The sequence below is a fragment of the Musa acuminata genome, chromosome BXJ2-3, assembly GCF_036884655.1.
Source record: "Musa acuminata AAA Group cultivar baxijiao chromosome BXJ2-3, Cavendish_Baxijiao_AAA, whole genome shotgun sequence".
Lineage (NCBI taxonomy): Eukaryota > Viridiplantae > Streptophyta > Magnoliopsida > Zingiberales > Musaceae > Musa > Musa acuminata.
Genome location: NC_088340.1, coordinates 41,258,662 through 41,280,267, shown reverse-complemented (window position 1 = coordinate 41,280,267; position 21,606 = coordinate 41,258,662). Strand labels below are relative to the sequence as shown.

Genomic DNA, 21,606 nt, shown 5'->3' with positions numbered 1-21,606 from the left:
AACATACGAATGACTAACCGATCAATAATTTCTTATCAATTAGATTTTTTTAAGAAAATAAAACTATATTAGATTAGTCAGAGTAAAACAAAAAAAAAGATATTTAATGATGACTAAAAGCGATAATGACACTAGTCTACTTAGTATATAGAGATGAATACAAAATAAGTTGGCCTTCTTCTAACTTTCTCTAATATGACATTGTTATATTTCAAATTAATCTATATGAATCTATTTTATACGATTAGGAAATGTCAATAAGTAAGATTTTATGAAAATAAAAAAATTTATGTTATCATGAGTAATAAGTACAATTTATAAAAAAAGAAGTTGATGAATTTGACCAATAATCCTTCAAAATGCAAAATTAGGTAACCTGTCTGCACACTTCTTTTTATTGAGACCTATTTTTTTATTATTCTTTTGAGGAACCAAGTAAACAATTTATATAAGTGTTAAAAATTAGTTTGTTCAAATTAAAGAAATTATAAAAATATAAAACTATATATATATATATATGCATCAAAATAGGTTTTAAATAAATAATTAAAATTTCAACTAAAAGGTAACTCCTAACAACCAAATGAGATTGGTTACAATATCTTAAAATTCAAGTTAGCATTTTCTTGCAATGTTTAAAAATAGTTTGTTTACAATAAAGAAGTTATAAAATAATATAGTATGTAAAATATATCTAATATTTTTCGCACCATATATTTTTAAAGAAATCAGCAAAGTTTACACCAAAATTAAAAAAAAAAGAAGATTAACTATAATATCTAAAGAGACTTAAGTTGAGGCTTGACGATCAAAATCATATCGATTTGATGAATCATCGGTTCTAAATCAAACTGAAACCAATCCTCAGTGATTCGATTCCAATTCCTGAAAAATCGAAATAAATAATTCAGTAATTTTATATTTATTTTTTTTTTAATTTTTTAACAAATAAATCAATAATTTTTTATATCTTTACAATTTTAATTAAAAATAAAAAAATTTTGATGGCTCGAATAGAAACCATAACCATCGGTTCCAATTTCAAATATACTAAACTTAAATTTAGAGGGATGAATACAAAAATAATTAATTTTCAATATATATATATATATATATATATATTTGTCTTTCTTTTTTATGTTCAATTAATTTTATTGATTTATACCTCTCTAAAATGGATATTTTCTATTTTGGACAAACCTTTTGAACCAACTGGATTGAGAACATGTCCTAATCGAGTGGGTTAATAAAATATTATCTCATATAGTTAATTATCTTTAATGTTTCGATCCTTGCACTTTAAATCGATGGTGTCGAATTGTGACACTGCTGACATTGACACCGATGCACTTGTTTGATTGCCTTCGACGATAATAAAGTCCGCTCTCATTGTGACGCCCTTGCATTCACAAGGAGCGCACCATTGATCTCATCGTCACCCACCTCGCGTCGCTTTACAACTACTTTGGCATCAATGTAGTTGTCGGGCGGCGAAAGGGTCACTCAACATTTGCATATGTGTCAATACAGATGCAGAGCAGCGTCGTCGACAACTACGTCAAACGTTGTCTGGGCTAGGTCGACGATCGAAGAAACCCAACAACCCAGTCCGAGGGAGGCGAATCGTGGCATCCACGATGGAGCATACTACCTTGCAGAAGCTGTACAAATCGAAGAGCTGAAACCAATTGGCGATGGACGTCGCCCTTTATGGCACGGTGTCAAGCATTAACCAATGCTTATCCATGTCATCATTATCGTATAGGAAGCTATTGGAGCATAGGGCGAGCGTGGTCATAAATAGGTCGGGGGAGGCAATAGAGTGACTTTTATATGTGGTGAAGAGTTCCGAGTGGGAGCGGACCATGGGAGAGAGGGGGAGGAGGGAGTTGGCATAGGCATCCTTGGTTGTGGCAAGATGGGAGAGAGATTTGAGAATTCCGGAGTGCTCCTCCTTGGAGAATGAGATGACGAAGGAGCGACCACCACCATTTGTGTCAACGCCAATATAATTTTTAAACAGTAACTACATTAGCGTTGATGCAGATGCAGAACGACGTATGAAGAGTATCGATAAGATCGACGATACGTTCCTCATGGAGGTGGATGGTATTATGGTGAGAGCGGATCTTATCATCGTCTGAGGTGGTTAGACAACAACATCGACATCAATGCTAGTGGTGTCATCGTTCGTCACTAAATATTAAAATTATTTTTTTTATTTTTTATTTTCATCGATAAAACTAATGTCGTTACGATAAATTAATTTTGATGTGTTTCATTTTGTAACTGTAGAGATGTTGAGGAGGAATCGAGACTAAAGATAACTAATTAAGTAGATAATATGTAATTAGTCTTAAATGAACCAAAAGAGTCGGTCTGATTAGATGATATACTTTATGTCGAACCAGCTCACGTGCTCGCCTTTTATTTATTTATTTTTCTTTTTTTCCTTTTTCTTTATATACTTAATTTTCATTAATTTGGTTCTCTTACTGGAATCTCTGTCATTCTTCGTCCAACCCAATTCCGATCGCCAACGACACTGCCCTCTTCGTTTCCTCGCGCTTCCTGATCTCTTCGCCAACTCGTCTTCGCCGTTCGGACGCACGCGCTCCGCCTCCGCTCGATCTCGCCGCCGCAGCTCGCCACCGACGTAGGTAAGAACGGGAGACCGCCGCCCTTCGACCGGAGGGAGAGTGGTCCCGCGGGAAGAAGCCCTAGGGTTTCCACAGCGCTCGCCTGGACGCCGTTGCTCGTGGGCGGTTGTGTTCCTGGAAGACGGGAGCGCGTTAGGGTTTGTGGGTTCGCCGCCATGGCTCCCGGGCGGAGGAGAGGTGGGAACCGGGTTAAGGCCATGGGGCAGCTCAAGACGGGGGATCTCGTTCTCGCGAAGGTTAAGGGGTACCCTTCTTGGCCCGCGAAGGTAAGCCCGATTTCTTGATGTTCTTCGTTCTGATATTGTTTGAAAGATGGGATTTTTGATGCCTCCGCGACTCCGACGTCCGACGATGTCTGTGTTGCATAAACTATTTTCATGTCATCTGCTTGGATTATTTGGAACGAGGCATCTAGGTTTCTTGATATTGGTTATTGTGCTAGGAATTCATTAGTACAATGGTATTGTTCTCGTTGAAATTTTGCTCTTAACGTTATTTCCCATCTCCTGCTAAATTTTGTTTGGCCTTTTCGTTGCCTGTATTTATCTTGGAAAATCTAACATCTTCCATGGTTTCACTTTACTGATCTTTTACTTATCTAAATATGTCTTCAGAATCTTTGTTCAGATCTTCAAGATTTTTTTACTAATTATCTCTTTCTTTCCTCCCGCCCCTTTTTATATACTGGTTTTATTGCATTTGGTGACTATGTTTTAACCTCAATTGAACATCGGCTGCCAACTTTTCAGATAAGCAGCCCCAAAGATTTTGATCGATCACCAGATCCTAGGAAGTACTTTGTTCAGTTCTTCGGTACTTCGGAAATGTAAGTGTCACTAGTTTTCCTTTTGCTGGCACGACCTCTTGAGAATTCATTTGCTTTGTGCTATATTCTGCCTGATGATCTAGTATTTTCATGAGATCAGAAGATGACCAAGGTCATGGTTGTTGAGATCCATTATCTGTTCTTCTTAGGTAAGTAAACTAAAGAATTACTTTCATGGTCGGTGAGAAAACTTGAGTTTGTGAAATTTAACCTGATACAGAGCAAAGCCAGCCCAATTAGAGTAGCACTCCGGGCTGATGAAATAATTGTATTCTTATCTTCGATAAGATACTGAAATTACCACACCTGAGGAGAATCTACATAAAACATCACACCATGTGAACTATGAAACAGTATATGCATGTTAAACTACACAAGGAAAAACTTCCAAGATGTTTCCCTAGGTAAGATGCATATTCCAGTTAGCATGTTCTTTGATGAAAATTATCACACTTGAGGAGAATCTACGTAAACTATCACATAATGTGAACTATGAGACAGTATATGCATGTTAAACTATACAAGGAAAAACTTCCATGATGTTTACTTAGGTAAGATTCATATTCGGTTAGTGTGTTCTTTGATGAAAATTTGAAATCAGAGCATCTAAATTTCAGAAAGTCATATTATTTGTTGTGAAGAATTTGGTAATTAGGTAGTGCCTTTTTTATGTTGTTTTGAAAACTTTTATTAATATGTTTGGACTTTTAAGGTGAAGTATGTCATGCTTATATATTCATAAAAAATTGTACTGCTTCCCTTTGAACTTCTGAAGCTTCCAATCTCAGAGGAGACTGGGTGATACATGCTTTGAGATAACTTAAAATAATAAAGATTTCCTGAAAAAATGGATATTGTGGTTAATTCTTAAAATTTCTTTTTCTGAACACTATATTGCATATATATATTAGATTGATTTGCAGCTGTTTGATGTTTAAAAAAAAAATGACTCTTGTTTTTTCTAGTGTTTGTTTAAAGTGATGCTATTTAATCTGAAGTTCATACCAAGTATCAGGATATTATCAATAACCTTCATAATCAATAATTGGCTTATCAGACTTGCTACAGTTGTAGCCAAGACCAGGCTGCATCCAGATGCATAAATAAAATTCATTGACCAATCATTATGTGTCTCCTTTCATTATAAAATTCTTAATGACATTTGACATAGAACTGGTTTTTGTGTACATAGTGCACTGGAGACTGTATGTTGTCAGTTTCTGGTTTATTTTCTATTCTAGAATCTAGAGCTAGAGAATACCTGGGTTGCATCTATGTGCATAAATATAATTGATTCATCAAACAATCTATGTGTTCTCCTTTTGCTATATAAGTTCTTCAGGATGTTTGGTATAGAATTGATAATTTTTTGAATAATGCATTGGGAATCGTACGTTGAACATATCTTTGATGATAAAAATCTGTTCAGGATGTATAACTGACAGAACATAAGTTTATGGGTGCAATGGTGCTCCTATAACCCAAATTTACAGGTAGAGATATCAAGATATCTTGTGAATTCATCAAGTATATTTTTGTTACATTTACTTCTCAGTTTGGGATTGAGTATTTAGTTCCAATTGAACATGAGGCTCAAGTTTTGCTTGAAATCTAGCTGTCTCCATCACCAGCTTACCTTAAAAGTCTTCACAAATTAAACAAAAATTAACTTTTGGTAAGTTCAAAAATGTTTGCTAAATTTATCTGGGTGACCTTTGATGTGGTTTCTATAGAAACAAAAAAGGATGACTTGACTTTATATATTGGGAAATGGCTGTGGTTGGTGACAGTCGCAACTCATAAGTCCCTAGCCACTCTTTTTCCTGTTTTGGTCCACATGCAGTTCACATACTCAAATTTCTTGTGCATTTAATACAAAGCATTTGTGAAGCATGTTTTTTGTTTCACATCAAGCATGCCGTTTTGGTTTTTGAATACAATGTTTTGATGAATAAATTTGGTGGAAGTTTTACTTGAGAATGTTTTTTGTCAAAATCTTATCCTACGTGGTTGTATTCCTGTATTCTATATGGTTGATATTCTTTGTCAACATATGGTTGATGACATTTTTTTATCCATTTGCAGTGCTTTTGTTGTACCAGCTGACATTCAGGTGCTTACTAATGAGTCAAAGAGTAAGTTGGCAGCTCGTTGCCAGGGTAAAACAGTTAAGTACTTTGCTCGTGCTGTGGAGGAGATATGTGAGGCTTTTGAAGAACTGAACAAGAAACATTCAGCAGGATCAGAGCAGGATGTTGAAAGCACCAGTGCTGCCCTTGCATCTCCCTCAATCAGTGATTCTGAAGATAGCAAGCATCAATATGAGGCATCTCACTTGGAAGACCTGGAACAAAAACATAATGTGAATGATGAGCTGCTTGGAGCGGAGTATGGTCAGGAGGGAATTGCGTCCTCTGATATGGGTTTTGGTGGATCTGGAACTCTCTTGACAAGAAAAAAAACTTCAAGCAATGGTGTTCAGATTGCAAAGGAAAAGAAACTTGCAGTTTCTGTGTCAGATTCTCATGCTTTTTCTGGTAAGGAGAAATTGACACATACTAATTCCAATGATGGTAAGAAAAATGAACTGGAGATGCCACCCAAAATAGGAATTGCAGAGCGACAACCAAAAGGCTCTGCTGCTGATGTACCTCAGGAGTCCAGTAATCACAATGATGAAAATGAACTTCAGGACAAAGATGCAGGTAATGCTTTGAAGGTTCTAGCAATTGATCATCGAACCACAAAGGTCTCAGAGAAGAAACAAAAACTGGACAATGCTTCTGGAGTTAAAAGAAACATGACTTTACAAAAGCAGTTGAATTCTTATGGAAAGGGAAACAAGCTGCCTGGACAGGGAAATAAAGGGGCCATTTCATGTGACCGTGGCAGAGAACCATCTAAAAATGCTTCAAGTGGTACTGACTCAAAAAATGCCAAGATATCAAAGAGTCTGAAAAGACCTAAGGAACATTCTATTGAAAAAGAAAAGTTGCATAGTGATCTGAGGAAGGACTTAGCAGATGCTTCCAATGAACATGACTATGATGCGTTGAGTTCTTCTGGTGAATCAACAGAGGAGATATTTCAGGGTATAAATAGAAGGCGTAAGTTGGATGTATGCAAAGATTCACTGCCAGCTAAAAGATCAAAAGTAGCAGGAGAGAATGGTGACAAGTGCAAGAGCTCAAGGCATAGTGATTTATCTTGTGATGTCAAAAGTAAAAGTGATAAAGTTGTAAAGACAAAAAAATCTGAACTTTCCGTGAAAACTGAATGTTCCTTAATACCGGAGATGGAAATACATCATGGTGGGATGCTTGTTGCACGTGATGAGGCTGTCCGTCCGACAACCAAACATTCTCATGTCACGAATGCAGTTGCTGATCCCGCCACTAAAACTGCTGCAAGTACAATTCAAACTAGTTCTCGCTTTGTAAAAGATGAAACACATGACAGATCCGTTAATATGACTGTCCGATACAGGCGTCGATCATATAGATTTGATGATGATGATGAGGTGGAGCGGAAGACTCCAATTCATAAAGAATCTGCAAGCAACTTGGTTTTAGCACATTCTGACATCTCAGTTTCTGAACAGAAATTTCACTCTGTGAGGGAGGGTAACAGAGATTCTCCATCGAGTAATGCTGTGGCTGGAAAGCCTGGTATAACCAGGGATTTGAAATCTTCTGCCGGCATGTCATTGCCTGTCAAGATGGCTGAGAAAATGAAGGATAGGATAGAAACAACTGAAAGAGCTCAGAGTTCTCAAAGTCCTAACAATCCAGAATATCAGAAGTCATCATTTGGTGATTCTAGACCACCCAATGTTTCACCCAAGGTATCTGTTGCTCTGGATGATGAATTGAATTCGACAGATCAAATATCTGCAAACCCATATACAAAAGCCTTGGTTTCTTCTTCAGGAAAGAAATCTCAGATTGTTCTATCCAAACTCTCAAACCACCAATCTGAGAGCTTGAGATCCTCCCATAGGCGAGCTACACCAGAAAAAGTTAAGGCATCAGGTAAATCAGTTAACGCAAAGGCAACCTCAAAATGCAACATGCACATTAATGTGCTTACTGAAAACAGGACTGATAACAAACTTCCTGTGGAACAAAATTATGAAAAGAATGTTCTAGGAAAGAAAAGGTATGACTTCACTTTTAGTTGGAAGTGTAAATTGTGGTATTAGGAGAGAGAGAGAAGGTATAACTTATTTTCTGTTTTGGTTAATTTTTCATTAATTTCATTATTGTACAGATTGGAACCTGCTAAGGAAGAGAAATTAACAAGCCATAATGAATCTATATTTTCTGATACCACTAAGTCAATGAAGCACCTTATAGCAGCTGCTCAAGCAAAAAGGAGAGAAGCACAATCACGATACCTGCCTCCTATTCCTACTTTATCATCGACTCCTGATGTGTTCCATGGAAGGAGTCCAAGTCCTGCTACTCCAATTCCCTTTTCATCATCACATTCTGTTCAGAAAGATATGAGAGGAACTTATGCTTCCACGCCTTTTGATTCTCCATCTGCTGTTTATCAGGATTTTTCTTTAGCAAACAAAGTGGAAGTCGAAGAATATGAGCACACGATTAGTCCTGAATACAGGCCACCAGGTGGTTCACTAAGTGGGGGTACTGAAGCTGCTGTCGCACGTGATGCTTTAGAGGGTATGATAGAAACACTTTCAAGGACAAAGGATAGTATTGGACGTGCAACTCGTCTTGCGATTGAGTGTGCCAAATATGGTATTGCTGGCGAGGTGAGCTTGCATCCATAATCATGCTATAGGGTGTCTAAATTTTCATGTATTAACAATCTTTATATGTTCTAATCTGAACATAGTATTTGTTTTGGATAACATACTGTTTGATGCAATAATTATGCCAATTAATGAAAGATCATAATAGGCAATAGATGTGATTGTCTGCAGATTGTGGAGCTACTTATTCAGAAGTTGGAGAGTGAACCTAGCTTTCATCGTAGAATTGATCTCTTTTTCCTTGTCGACTCTATCACTCAATGCTCACATTCTCAGAAAGGTTGGTTCATGCTGGGTAAAACTTTGTTACTTCATTAATTTTATTATTATTATTTTTTGAGTTTGACATGTTTTTGGAGTAGAATTTAATCAATACAGAACGCTGTATTGTGAATCTTGTTTTGGTTTTTACGTCAATTAAATATAATATAGATTTAGTTCTTCTGTGATAAACAAGAACTTGTATCAAGATTTTGGGTACAGATTCCTTTTGTTACATTATGACACTTTTTTGGTTTATTTTGTGTTCTAGAATGGCAACTACTGTTAGTGCTATCTAAACAAAATTCATATTATTTGTGATGTATTGATAACTTATAGGGATTGCTGGATCATCATATATTCCTACTGTACAAGCAGCATTACCACGCCTGTTGGGGGCTGCTGCACCACCTGGGGCTGGTGCTCGTGAGAATCGTCGTCAGTGTCTCAAGGTGATTTTTTTACTTTCTTACAATTTAATGGTATTATATCCTTTTCAGAAAAGTAAATTTTTTTTCTCAGGTTTTGAAGCTATGGCTTGGGAGGAAAATTATGCCAGAATCTCTCCTTCATAGATACATTGATGATATTGAGGTTCCCAATGATGATGTGTGTGCTGGACTCTTTCTGAGACGCCCATCACGAGCTGAGAGGTCCGTGGATGATCCAATCAGAGAAATGGAAGGCATGCATGTAGATGAGTATGGAAGGTATGTGTGACACCTAAATTATATAGTTTGATATTGATTTATCATTTATTAGGTATTGCCTGTCATCTTTTTGAGCACTAGGCCATCTGAATATTTATTAATTTTCTTCGGTAGTTGCATTCTTTTGTGAATCATATTCAAATAAAATGACTTGTTCCAGATAGCTGACTTTTTAATGCAATGCATCTAAAAACCTTTAGATTAACTATGAAGTGGTAGAATTAAAGAGCAACTAATTTTCATTCAAACCACATTAGTAGCGTATCTCTGCAAGTTCAATTTCCTATCACAATCTAGGTATCAAATTCATTTTTTGTAACATTTGCATTTTGTACCCAAGGCATAAAATCCTTCGAAAATACCTGAAAAATAGAAAAAAAGTTAGGATAGAGTTTTTAAGTTAGAAATAAATAGTAATAGTATAAGTTTGGCAAAATCAATGTAAATTAGATAAGAATAGTGTCACATATATTTTTCGGGCTTTGAGGAATAGCCTTATGTAAGGTTCGTATTTCGGTCCGTTACGGATTGTCCTTATGTAAATATTGAAATATCTATAGAAAAATCATTTGAATTGTTAGATTATTTTGTTACAATATAAACTTTAAAATTCAAATAAATTAAATAATCACATATGTAGATATATCTGATTGTTGATTCTACCACCAAAATAAATGACGAGCCTCCACGGGTGGTGGATTGGGGTCCTCGATCCTATGCATTTGCATATCAATATGATATGTTTGTTGGACTCAATCCTGAAATTGATCCCACGATATAGTATATTGATACACCGTATGCCATTGGTGCATTAATGTGGTGATGATCGTAGGTTGATTATCATGAATCACATTTATCCGAGGCATCGCCTGAGGCATGTATTGGTGAATGGCAGAGCTTCTACTTTCGTTACTGATCTGCTGTTCCGTATCATACTGTTGCTCGGAGAAGTATGACCAACTATCACTGTACTGCTATTGGCCGTGTGATTTTTTATAATACGACGGCTAGAGTATGATGAGCTTTATTCTGTGTTTATATCATGTAGGCTCTGTCGCATTTGCTCAAATTAATCCACTGCCTTCCCCTTCTCTTTCTGCGCATAAATTTAACTAGTACCTTGTTGAGTTCCATGATCTGAATCTTGGGTGATATGTGTAAAATATTGCTCCTGATTAAAAAGTTATTCCTCTTAATCCTTTCAAATTATCCTCGATTCAATTCATAAATCGTTGTTTTGTAGAGTTTAGGAGAGTACAAATGTAAGAAAAAATTAGTTTGAGGTAGTTTAAGAGAGTGTGAAAGTGAAATGAAGTGAAATAGAGAGAGGATGGATTTAAAAACCCATGAGAAAGGGCTCCAACAGTCAATTTGACCGTTGGAACACTGTTACAGGTCGGTAGCGGTCAATTTCGACTGTTATCGTCCGATATAGCTCCATATTGTTCATTACGGGGCGATATCCAGTGTTTCGCGGTGTAGCGGGCGGTATTATTCAAAAATAAAAACGTAGGTTAATACACACATTAAACTTGCATTTACTCCCTTTTTCTTCTCTCTTCACTATCTTGCCTAGGTCCTTTCTGAAGGGTTTCCGACATCCTGCTGACAATATATAAAAAACCACATATACCTCCAAAGTTTCAAATAAATGTATAAAAGGCGGGTGTGGGGGCTGAGAGGGTCAATGTATATAGTCCTCTATGCCTATTTCTGTGACTCAAACCTTGATCACCCAGGTCACAAGGGAGCAACATCACCCTTGTACCAAGATCCGTCCTCTTTCAAGTAAATGTATATACCTTATAAATATGTAGCACTCAACTTGGACACATATAAACATGATGGGCTGAGTTGCAAATGTCATTTCATTAACCAAAATGCCCTTAAATGTGGCATACATTTTACCTTTACTAAACAAGAATGCTTCAGATGCCCTATAAACACAAAATAACCCATTATTAACACCTGCAATTAGATACGACCATATAGCCAAAACAACTATTTGGGATCGACTATATGATCTCTTGCCTCCATTGAAATCTATAAAGAGTATTTAAATATTTAAATATAGTTTATACTTTATATTAAAGTCTTTTAAGTCTACTTTTTCCTCTTCTCGTACCACTAATTTTAATAATCACACTTTAACTTTTCTAACTATCGCATCTCACGTCTGTAGTTCTCTTTATTACATGTCCATATCATCTTAAACGATTCTTCCCCATTTTATCTTCTACTGATGTGATACATAATAACTCACGAATGAAAATATTTCTGTTTTTATTTTCCTAGTAACTCTATATATCCATCTCAACATTCTTATCTACGCAACACAAACTATCTTTTTATATGTTGTTTCTTAACTGCCCAATACTCAATTGCATAAAGTATTGTTGGTCTAACTACTGTCTTATAAAATTTGTATGAGTCACCATTTGCTATTTTAACCATCCTATTTTTAATCCATGAATAATATTTTCATCAATTTGATGCAAGATATCTAAAACTTTTACTTAATAGAACTTTCATACAGATTAGATTAACAATGCTAAATTTAGTTTTATACAGATTACCAAAAAGTAGGAACTAGGCATACCAAATCGAATCAAATACATATTTAGTTCTTACTAGTTACCGGCACGTTCACATCTGGAGCTCCTACCACTGATGGTTTAACTTGAATTTCCCTTTCCCTGTTTCCTAATAATAGGTTCTCCATGAACCCCCTTACGTTGGACCCTCTTTTGATGTTTCTCTCTCTTTCCCCTAAGACACTCTCTTCATTGAGATTCATGCAAACCAGCAGCTCTCCCTATCTCTCTTTCTCTATGACACATTCCCTCATTCTCTCCCTAACACAGTCTCATTATCCAAACATAACCTAAGGAATTTAATTCCATTCCTTCAAAACCTTTTTGTTAGGTAGTCATTCCATCTTCGTCTCTTTTAACTCCACTATTTTGACTCCTAATACCCTATAGTCTCTCCCACCACCTTAAAGGACTTGAAGAAGTGGGGTCACCGGTGGTGGACTGCGTGGGAGGTTGGTGATCATTGGAATCAAGGATTTTAATTTCGAATGATACCGCCTGTACCAGACGGTATTAGCCTGGTTGCGATGGGGGAAGAAGAAGTGTCGAAGAAGAGGGAGAATTGGGAGAACCTCGACACTTCCCGATCCGATGCCGCCCTCCCTCGATGATCCCGATCTGAGAGGTAATGGGGAGATGGCGGCTCGACTTCTTCTTCGCCGAAGGCCGGAGATGTCTGTGACCTTCCACATCTTCGCCGAATACCATAGATGAGGAGAAGAACGCAATAGATGAGGAGAAGACTGCGTTCTTCTCCTCGTCGTGATATGACGAGGAGAAGAAAAGGAGGCGACGTCGCCGAGGCAACGTACGCCTCCTTTTTTAAAATATTATATATATATATATATATATATATATACCGAGCGGTACACCTGACATACCGTTCGGTATGCCTGTACCGTACTGAGCAAAGCTCGATTCATCGGTACGATACGAAGTTATGAACCTTGGTATTAACAAATATCTATCTTTACACCCTTGTTTTATCGAAAATTCTCTCTTATGTTTGTTTTAGTGTGCAATTCAAACTTCTTGATGATAAAAAGCTCTATGTTATTATTTGCAAAGCTATTTTTTAATTAAAATTTGGTTGTTCTTTTGTCATTATCTCATATCTATTTTCATGTGACCATAATCCATATTTAGAGGAACCTACATATTGTCCTTCATTGGCCTATTGGCTTGTTCATTAAGATGTTCTTCCAAGTTTAATTACATATCCTTTTGTGACATTCTCATTTTGTCGAAACATATGTTGCTGTGAGTGAACTCGTAGCATCTAATAGTATCATAACTTTTCTGAAGGAAATTTTTCTGTCATCATATGAAAACCTTCACTATTTTCTTCCTTCTTGCTTTTGTACCCTTCACTCTCTGTTTTCTTGTCCTTATTGGAAATCAGAAGTTTTCCTGTTTTATTTATCTTTTGCTTTTAAGCCTCCTCTAGTGTATTGTCTTATAGTTTATATCTTAAATATTTGCATCATCCTTATTAATATCTTTTTCTTTTAGTTATATTAATGTGTTTTAAAGCTCTTTTTTCTTGTATCTACTTCCTTTCTATGACTTTTATCTTCCTTCAGCTTTGTCCTATTTGTTTCCATTTTTCACACCAAGAAACTTGTTTTAAGATTCAGTATGTGTGTAAACTGCTAGCTTTCTAATACATGTAGAAGCTGATAGCTTCTGAAGTTATTTACAATCTAGAATGTTCTGATAGTTTTGATATTGTGCTGTTGAGTGCTTTTACTTGTAAAATATGATTTTTACAATTATGGTAAATTACTTTGTTACCTGGTTGTCAGCAATTCGAGTCACGAAAACATTATCTGTGCACTGAAACAAGCACTTTATGATGTATTTTCTATGTTTGTTAATGGAGTTCTAAGTTGTAGTGTTCTTTTTTGTCTCATTTGTGTCCTTTCTAACCATAAAATTTCTTTTTTGTTTCTTATGACTATTTACCTTTGTTTGTTTTTTCCCTTCATATTGCTTTGTTCTGTTTTCCATTTAATTTGTCTTCTCGTTTTGTTCTCTTCATATCTTCTCTTTCTTCTGTTTCTATTGTTTTTCCAATCTTTCTACTTTTTCCCTGTCTTCTCCTTTTGTTTCTTTGTATTTTTTCTTTACTTCCAACTATTTTCTACCTTGTATAGCCGCATATTATTGTTATATTTTATCCTTAAAGTTATATATATTTTTCTTACCTGCTATTTTTACCAGTTAACTTCTGACACAATAATGTTTCTTACCTGCATATTAATGTTTCTTTTCAGCAATGCAACATTTCAACTTCCTGGATTGTTATCATCTTGTGTTTTTGAAGATGAGGAAGATCCTCTTATCACTCTTCGCAGAAATTCTGGCAATGAAATGCCAGTTGAATCTGACAATACTTTGGAAGAATTAGATACATATGCAATCACACCCAGCGACAGACATCATCATATACTAAAGGATGTAGATGGTGAACTTGAAATGGAAGATGCTACTTTGTCCAAAGATGATAAAGACATCATGAGAAATGATCATCAAAAAATTGAATTACAGCATCAGGACTCTAGTGTATCCTTGAAAGCAACATCTGCTAATCCGAGCGAGCTGCCCCCTCTACCTACTTCTCCTCCACCTCCTTTGGATTCTCCACCACCACCGCCACCTCCACCGCCATTGCCTTCTTCACCACCACCGTCGCCTCCTCCACCACCACCATTGTCACCATCCCTAAACCCGCCTCCACCCCCACCACCACTACCACTACCTGGACCGACATCGCTGCCTTCTGTTCCACTTCCACCTGTGCTGTCATCATCCTCACCAGCTTTGTTTTATCCCCCTATGCAGGATGAATTCAGAATGCCAAACGTAAGGCTTTCTCATTAATAGCTTGTAGCCTTCTACTATAACTTGAATATATTACATATTTGACTTTTGACATGTGTGTGCAGGGCAAACATTTAGTTCATATGGCTGGTAATTCTGCAATGCAGGGACAGGAAACTTCTCTGAAGAGTGAAGTGGTTCCGCAGCAGTGTCCAAACTTTATGGAAAATGGAATGAACAATACACAGTCTCTAAATAACTTTACGTCCTCTAGGCCATTTGAATATGGGCATAATGATATGTATTTAGCTCCTCAAACTTCTAGTCACATTCACCAGTTTCAACAAGGAAATGCATCCTTCCACCAAAGACCTTACCATTCACTTCCCCCTTCACAAACTCCCTCCAGTTATCCCCTTCCAAATGTACAAATTCCTGCTGGACATTTTCCGCATGTTACTCCAATGAGTCAACAACCAGTACAGCAACCTTACAATCCTTACTCGTTGCCATCTGTTTCTAATAGTCACAGACAATATGTGTCTGATGAGCAAAGGAGAGCACATTCTAGTGATTTTAGCCCCGATAATCAGCATGCTGCTTGGGTGTCTGGAGCAAGACCATCATGCTCAGGGGCTCCTCATGTGCAGGATGGTGTGTAATTATAAGTTGCTCATAAATACTTATGGTTATCGGAATTGTGCATCCTCTAAAAGCAATTGAACTTGGGATGATCGGATTCTTCACTTTCTTTTGGTCAGGGCTTATGAGGTCTAGCATGGAAAGACCGTTGTCTAACTCAATGGGAGTGCATAATCCTATACCATCTGGAGGTCCAGTTCAAGGTTGTGTTGACTTGGACAAAGATATATTAAAAGTCATACGATTGATACACATCCTATTTTTGATTGATTGGTGTCTTTTCATTTCTACAGGCCATGGTTTTCCCCAAGTGCTTCCAGGAAGGCCGAATATTCCTGGTCTTAATTGTTGGAGACCAGGTTAAGATCAGTTCTATGTACATGTTTTGATATGGTAATCTTTGATTTCTTTTTTACACAACTTTGTTAGATAAAATTTGAAATTCTGCATTGTCTTTAAGTGGATAACATTCTGTTTAGAATCATCATTTGTATTTCCTTGTATTTTGTTTCAGTTCTACTCCGAGATGTCTGCGAGTATGCCTTCAGATGTGTGACAATTTTCATCTTCTTACAGTTGATTTTAGGAAAAAAAAGATGCCATCAGAGAATCAGAGTTGGTGTATCTGGTTTAGTCTTTTGTGAGGAATATGTACATTTGAATTGTTTTACAACTGCATCCAACAAACTAACTTCCTGAATGTAAGTCCATGTTGTATATCCAATCAATAACATGTGTCTTTTATTTTTGTACTTATCCCAATCGTACATAATGTTCCAGTTGCATAGTTTGTGGATATGGTTGAGGTGAAATTTATTTGATGTTATTTGTTACCAGTCTCTGGATATGGAATGTTTAAAATTAAAATACAAATAACACAGACTTCTTTCCTATAAAAATGGCCTGGCATCATAAGTCTTAAGCCCGTGAGCGGTGAGCTTGCAGTGTGATTCACTTAATTGGTTAAAGAAGCCGGCTTTGAAACAGGAACTTCAACTTTGCCCTTCCTTTCAATGCTTAAGATTCATAGCTACGAACGAAAAACTAGGCTGAAGATCAATTGTTTAATTTACTTTTGTTAGAATCTTAATGTAATTTACTTTTTTCTAGCTCTCTGAAGATTGATGAACCCGATAGATATCTTATTGCGTGAGCATACAGAACTTGCAGCATGTCATGCTTTAGTTACTGTTGCATTATAAAATTAGCTAGGAAGTTTCCCACCCCCCTCAAGTTCTTGTACCAATATGATTATGCTTTTGCTATGCTTTATGAAGGACAAGGTCAGTAAGTTCATGGGAGGTCAGATTTCTTGACTGACATTAAATAGTTCAGCTTCTTGATGACTGAGACAATCTATTTGGTTGCTAGATATGAGTGCATTAATTTTATGCCCAGTAGTGCAGTGGGAGTAGCCTCATGCCTTGGTGGTGCAATCCAAAGTTGTTTATCAAGCCATTGAAGCCATTGTCAGATATTTGGTTTCTTAGCTAATGAACTGAATTCCTAATAAATCAAAACTGCTATATATCTTGAAGCCATGCCAATGTTAAATTATTGAATTAGGAAATTTACCAACATGTATCAACCGATTGATGTATGAAACTGGGTGGAAGGGGTTTGCAAATATAAACTAATCTAATGTTTTCAGATCCTTCTGTATTTATCGATCTTCTTTTTGTGATTATCATTTACCTACATATAGAATTACATTTTATTATATAAACATTTTAGAGCCTCTACCTTATCTGTATCCTTTATGAAGATCCAAATAATTAGGTCCAGTGAAATCCTAATTTTAAGCATCACAATCTCATAAAAGCATATAGATCAGAATGCTTGATAAAGATTGGTAGACTTAACACAAATCAATTGAACACGAGCAATTTAACATATGTATCTTGATTAGAAAATTCTGTTGTTAATTATCACACTTTTTACAGACCTACAGTACATGTGGATTAACTGTGTTAGTCAGTTCGCCAGATGAGGCTCTTGAAATATTAACTTGTATGCTGTTAACAGGGAACTAACTGTTATGAGCTCTGCTTGTGTTCAAAGATGACCGTACCTGGGTGTGTGAAACATTACTTAGAACTTTTTAAGCTTCTTTAAGCAAAGTGACATCTAATTGAGGTATAAGAAATATGACATTTATTAAGTGATCACCTGAATAAATGGGTGTTTACATGTAATATGCAGGAGTAACTTGTTAGTTTCACTTTCTAACATACTATCTGTCAATCTTAATTGAGAAGCTTCATAGGTAGCTAGGTGCATTTTTATCTTATTATTAGTGAGTTTCTGTTTACGAGTTAGAGAGACAGAGGAGTTGACAGTGAGAGAATTAGAAAAAATGGGGTTCACAAATGGTGGTTGAACATCAGACAATATTAACGAGCATTTCCATATTCATAATTTTATTTGTTCCTGCTTTGGATAAGATAATCAGATATATATTTTTTTATTTCTGAAAGTATTAACGGAAATATGTTCTCTCATCAAAGAGTCCTAAGATCAGTTTGTGTAGGGAAAAGTGTTTCTGTATAGCTTAATGTTTGTGTTCTGATTATGGTAGGATGATAGGTTTTGGAGTCAGTTGATTGGATCCAATTAATGTTGAGTTATGGTTCAGAATATGGTAGGTTTAGGAGTCAGTTGATCAGATCAAATTTTACATGGTAGGACTAAGTTGATTAGATCAAATTGGATATGATTGTATTGAGTTGTTACTGTTTTGTTTATACATACATAAAGTCTAGTTTCTGTTTGCTTATGACAAAAGGATTCTGGGTGACAGTGGGGTTTTCTCTTCTTCTTTCCCTTTTTATATCTTTTTTCCAACTTTGTATTCTTGTCTACCACTTTGTCAAACCTTCGCCTATCCCTATTTAGAAAACACCGTTTCTCTGTGTATCTTTCTGACATATGCACAAATATGGAAGTAAGACCATGCTGCCCTGAATTGCATCAGAATTAACTAAGTGTTTTAACATTTTGATGTTGCTTACTGGGAACAAGATAGGTCTCTGTTGTATGTTTTTTGGAATATTTTAAGGAATCATTGGAGGTCCTAGCTGTGAGAGGTGATGCTCGATAGAAATGTTTCTTTAAGCAATTTTTGGAAATTTGGTGAGAATCTCGACTCTCTGTAAATTGGTTCTCACTCCATATTTTTTTTCCTTATATTGGCTGGTTATCATTGGATAATCTCGCATTACTTCCTTTTACGGGATTCTATTAGATTTGCATCTAATCAGGATAGTTTTTTTTTTGTTTTTTAAATAGTTTCTTCCTCCACCAAGTTGAACAAATTTATTCTTATCACAGGTCTTTTGCTAAAACAGAGTTGGTCGCATATGTGGATATCTAATTATACATCGGGTTGATGTTGGGAATTGCAAGACAGTTCTTAGGGATTTTGTTCCAGCTAAACCAGTTCAAAGACTGAGGTAAAAGTTATACAAATTGGTAACTCAAGAAATTTGTACAGTTCAATGACACTGGGCTTTTTATAATTCCAGTACTGACTAAATATGGCATTTCGAGAACCTTGTTGTTCACTTATTTTTGTAATGGTTAAAATGAATGAACATTGATCATTAGAAATGTGTTATTTTTTGTGAATATCAAGAGCATTTTGTTGAAATTGGAAGAAAAATATGAAACTTGCTGTTGCTGAAAGTATAAAACTAATGCTTGTCTAGTAGTATCCTTCTTGATACCTGAACATTGCATCTTGCTTCACTTCCGAGTTGACACTATATGAAGTTATTTGTGTGATCTGAAGGATAAGCATTTCTTATAGGTTTTTAGGTATGCAATCAAACAATTTTTTATTCTTCATAGCAGACTCCATCTATTGTAGTTGTAAGAAATGCTAGCAATTTAATATTCATAGTTGTTGGGATGTTTTGTCTGTCTTTATTGAAGGTTCATGTTTCCTGTAGATTCATAATGCACCTTGATAAAAAGCTGAGGTTACATGTAATTTTATTGGGAAGGAAAAACAGTTTCAGTTAAGTTTCAACTGACAGTAAAGTCAACCAGCTTCTGCTGAACTAGTTTTGCAACTGATCATATTAGCTCTATAGGGTTTAATCAAGTTGTGTAAAGTTAAGAAGGATATAGCGGGAGAGGCATTGCTGATACCGTAACATTAAGATTCACATTCACGGTTCGGCTTCATTTCTCTCTTATTTGTTGTGGAAACCATGTTTCTTGTCAAAGCAATCAAGTTTCACTGTTCAGTAGGTTTCTCCAAGATTGAATGCTTGGAAGAATTGCATTGTTTTTGTTAAGTCAATTGTGAAAGATTGCCATGCTGATCAACATGTGTTGGCATGAGCTGAAACATCCAATACCAGAATGTGTACTAGATGTGCCACACCAACCCTGCATCAGTGTCTGACATATGAATAGGCTAATATTTGGTCTATGCTCAGTGCAATAGGGTCATATCATCTAGCACAATGCAGAAGTGTATCGTGCTAGAAAAGGTATCAACATGCTCCTGTGCCAAGTTATAACAACTCTTTATTATACTTTTCACATGACTGGTCAATAATTAATGCATTGCTTAGATACAAGAACTAGTTGGTTCTAGCTCTAACGAGTCGGTTCAAGGCAGCCCAATCTCATAAAAGATCCAGACCCGATGGCCAATTAGACCTCCACAGTTGGGCCATACTGATTACATTTAGCAAAATTGAGTAAGCAGTGTGCACATCTGTTAGCCTCGTAACAACATGAGAAATACACGCTTGAAGCTCATTTACATACTAAAAAATCTTCCTCACACAATTGGTGGACTTCCGAGGGTCAGTTCCTCAACGGTTGAGGACCCTTACAACCTGAAGAGAATCAGTCCCGATCTCAATACTTTGAGAACCCTCAGTTATTGCAGCCTGGACCCCTCTAGGATGGCCATGAGCTTATTATACCAGCAGTCTCCGCCTTCCAAATATGTACAGCTAGCCAGTAGACAGCACCCCTCGTCCAACCTAAGCACAAAGCCAGCCCCTCCAACATGCAAATTAGCATCAAAAGACCCATCATTATTCAACCTGACCTACCCACCAGGGTGTCTAGTCCACTGCACTAGAATGTGCCCCATCCCACTTTCCCTCGGACTCATATAGTAGACTACTATTCAGTATTCACAACGAAGCCCACAGCTCTAAGGAGAATAGAGATAGGCCCAACTGATCCTAATATATGTGTATCATATATTACTAGTGCCATTGTCCTAATTATGCCTAGATTCATACGTACCAGATGGTATTTACCAGTTTGGTAGATGGATTCTTTTCGGGCGATTCGGTATGCTTATCTGTCACCCACCCCCTTGTTGTTCATGCCATCAGCCACCTGCCTCTGCTGCGCACCGGCCTGGGTGCTTCCAATGTTAAAACTTATGGGTTGGATGAAAATGAAAAAGGATATAAAGTTTTTATCTATACAACTGGGAATTATCTTGTTTCTCTCTCCAAATGACATAAATTTGAACTTTTTTCCTCAATTTGTGTGAAACCTCTTAACAGTACAGATTCTGATAAGTTCTCATCTATGGATTATTTGTTGAAAGATACTGGCTTGCAAAGGTTGTCGTTGTCGTTCCTCCATTGAATTCAGATAGCCGTTGTGTTGCTGGTTAGTCAATGGAGCTAGACATAGGTAATTATCTAACGTGGTGCATTTTGCTTGTGTTTTAGTTAATGAAACAATCATTCAATAAGTATATGATAATTAGCCATCTTATCTTAACTAATTTTGTTATGCCACTCTGTTGTTTACAACACCAGCAAGCATCTCCTGTTTCAGTCTAAATGAATTAGCAAAAAATTGTAGGATTTTTGCAGCTTCATCTTTATCACTTGAAGAATGAGAAACTTGAAGGAACTTCTGGGTTTGGTGGGTGGAAGAAATGCTCAGGGCATTAGAGCAGATGAATGTTCACCAGCATAATGGGTATTTACATCTGGCTTTGGATCTTAATTAGGTAGCAATGTGATAGGTTATGCCTGATTCATTTTGACAGTAGCCAGAATATATTATTATTCGTTTCTGATCTGTACATGCTAGTTTAGGCTTTTGATAATTCATCCAGGTGATGCATTTATGCTTTACATCTCACCATAATTTTCACTATATCCTGTGTTCAGGTAAGAGACTTGTCGAATTCCTATTCTTTCTTTCTTGCTCTATCCCTTTCAGCTCCTGTGCGATTTACTTGTCTTCAGGTTGTGTGATATCACTTGCTATTCCATGACTTTTATCCTTTTTACTCGGCCTTCTCCATTTCTGATCTATG

The 21,606-nt window shown here is 36.5% G+C and overlaps 1 protein-coding gene across 5 annotated transcripts; it reads left to right on the top strand.

Annotated features, from left to right (window-relative positions):
- Positions 1-2,487: 2,487 nt before the first annotated feature.
- On the top strand, positions 2,488-21,604 carry LOC135608326 (protein HUA2-LIKE 1-like). 5 transcript variants are annotated; one of them, XR_010485490.1, is made up of 14 exons: positions 2,488-2,926; positions 3,410-3,486; positions 5,572-7,644; positions 7,756-8,263; positions 8,435-8,543; positions 8,864-8,976; positions 9,047-9,234; positions 14,105-14,693; positions 14,777-15,305; positions 15,413-15,496; positions 15,587-15,686; positions 15,808-15,994; positions 18,624-18,745; positions 21,144-21,604. XR_010485490.1 is itself a non-coding variant. In XM_065101066.1 (12 exons), the coding sequence occupies exons 1-11, from the start codon at positions 2,816-2,818 to the stop codon at positions 15,655-15,657; spliced, it is 4,452 nt and encodes a 1,483-aa protein (XP_064957138.1). In that variant the 5' UTR covers positions 2,488-2,815; the 3' UTR covers positions 15,658-15,686; positions 18,624-19,002. The 5 variants fall into 5 exon arrangements, 1 of the variants encoding a protein (XP_064957138.1); XR_010485492.1 differs by lacking the exon at positions 21,144-21,604 and having other exon boundaries at positions 15,870-15,994; positions 18,624-19,002; XR_010485491.1 differs by lacking the exon at positions 21,144-21,604 and having other exon boundaries at positions 18,641-19,002.
- The last annotated feature ends 2 nt before the right edge of the window (positions 21,605-21,606 follow it).

Excerpts from the sequence above, each read along its gene's own strand:
- LOC135608326 (XM_065101066.1), top strand. The coding sequence starts at position 2,816 with ATGGCTCCCGGGCGGAGGAGAGGTGGGAACCGGGTTAAGGCCATGGGG. Across the intron at positions 3,487-5,571 it reads TTCTTCGGTACTTCGGAAAT|TGCTTTTGTTGTACCAGCTG; the intron begins GTAAGTGTCACT and ends ATCCATTTGCAG. Across the intron at positions 8,977-9,046 it reads ATCGTCGTCAGTGTCTCAAG|GTTTTGAAGCTATGGCTTGG; the intron begins GTGATTTTTTTA and ends TTTTTTTCTCAG.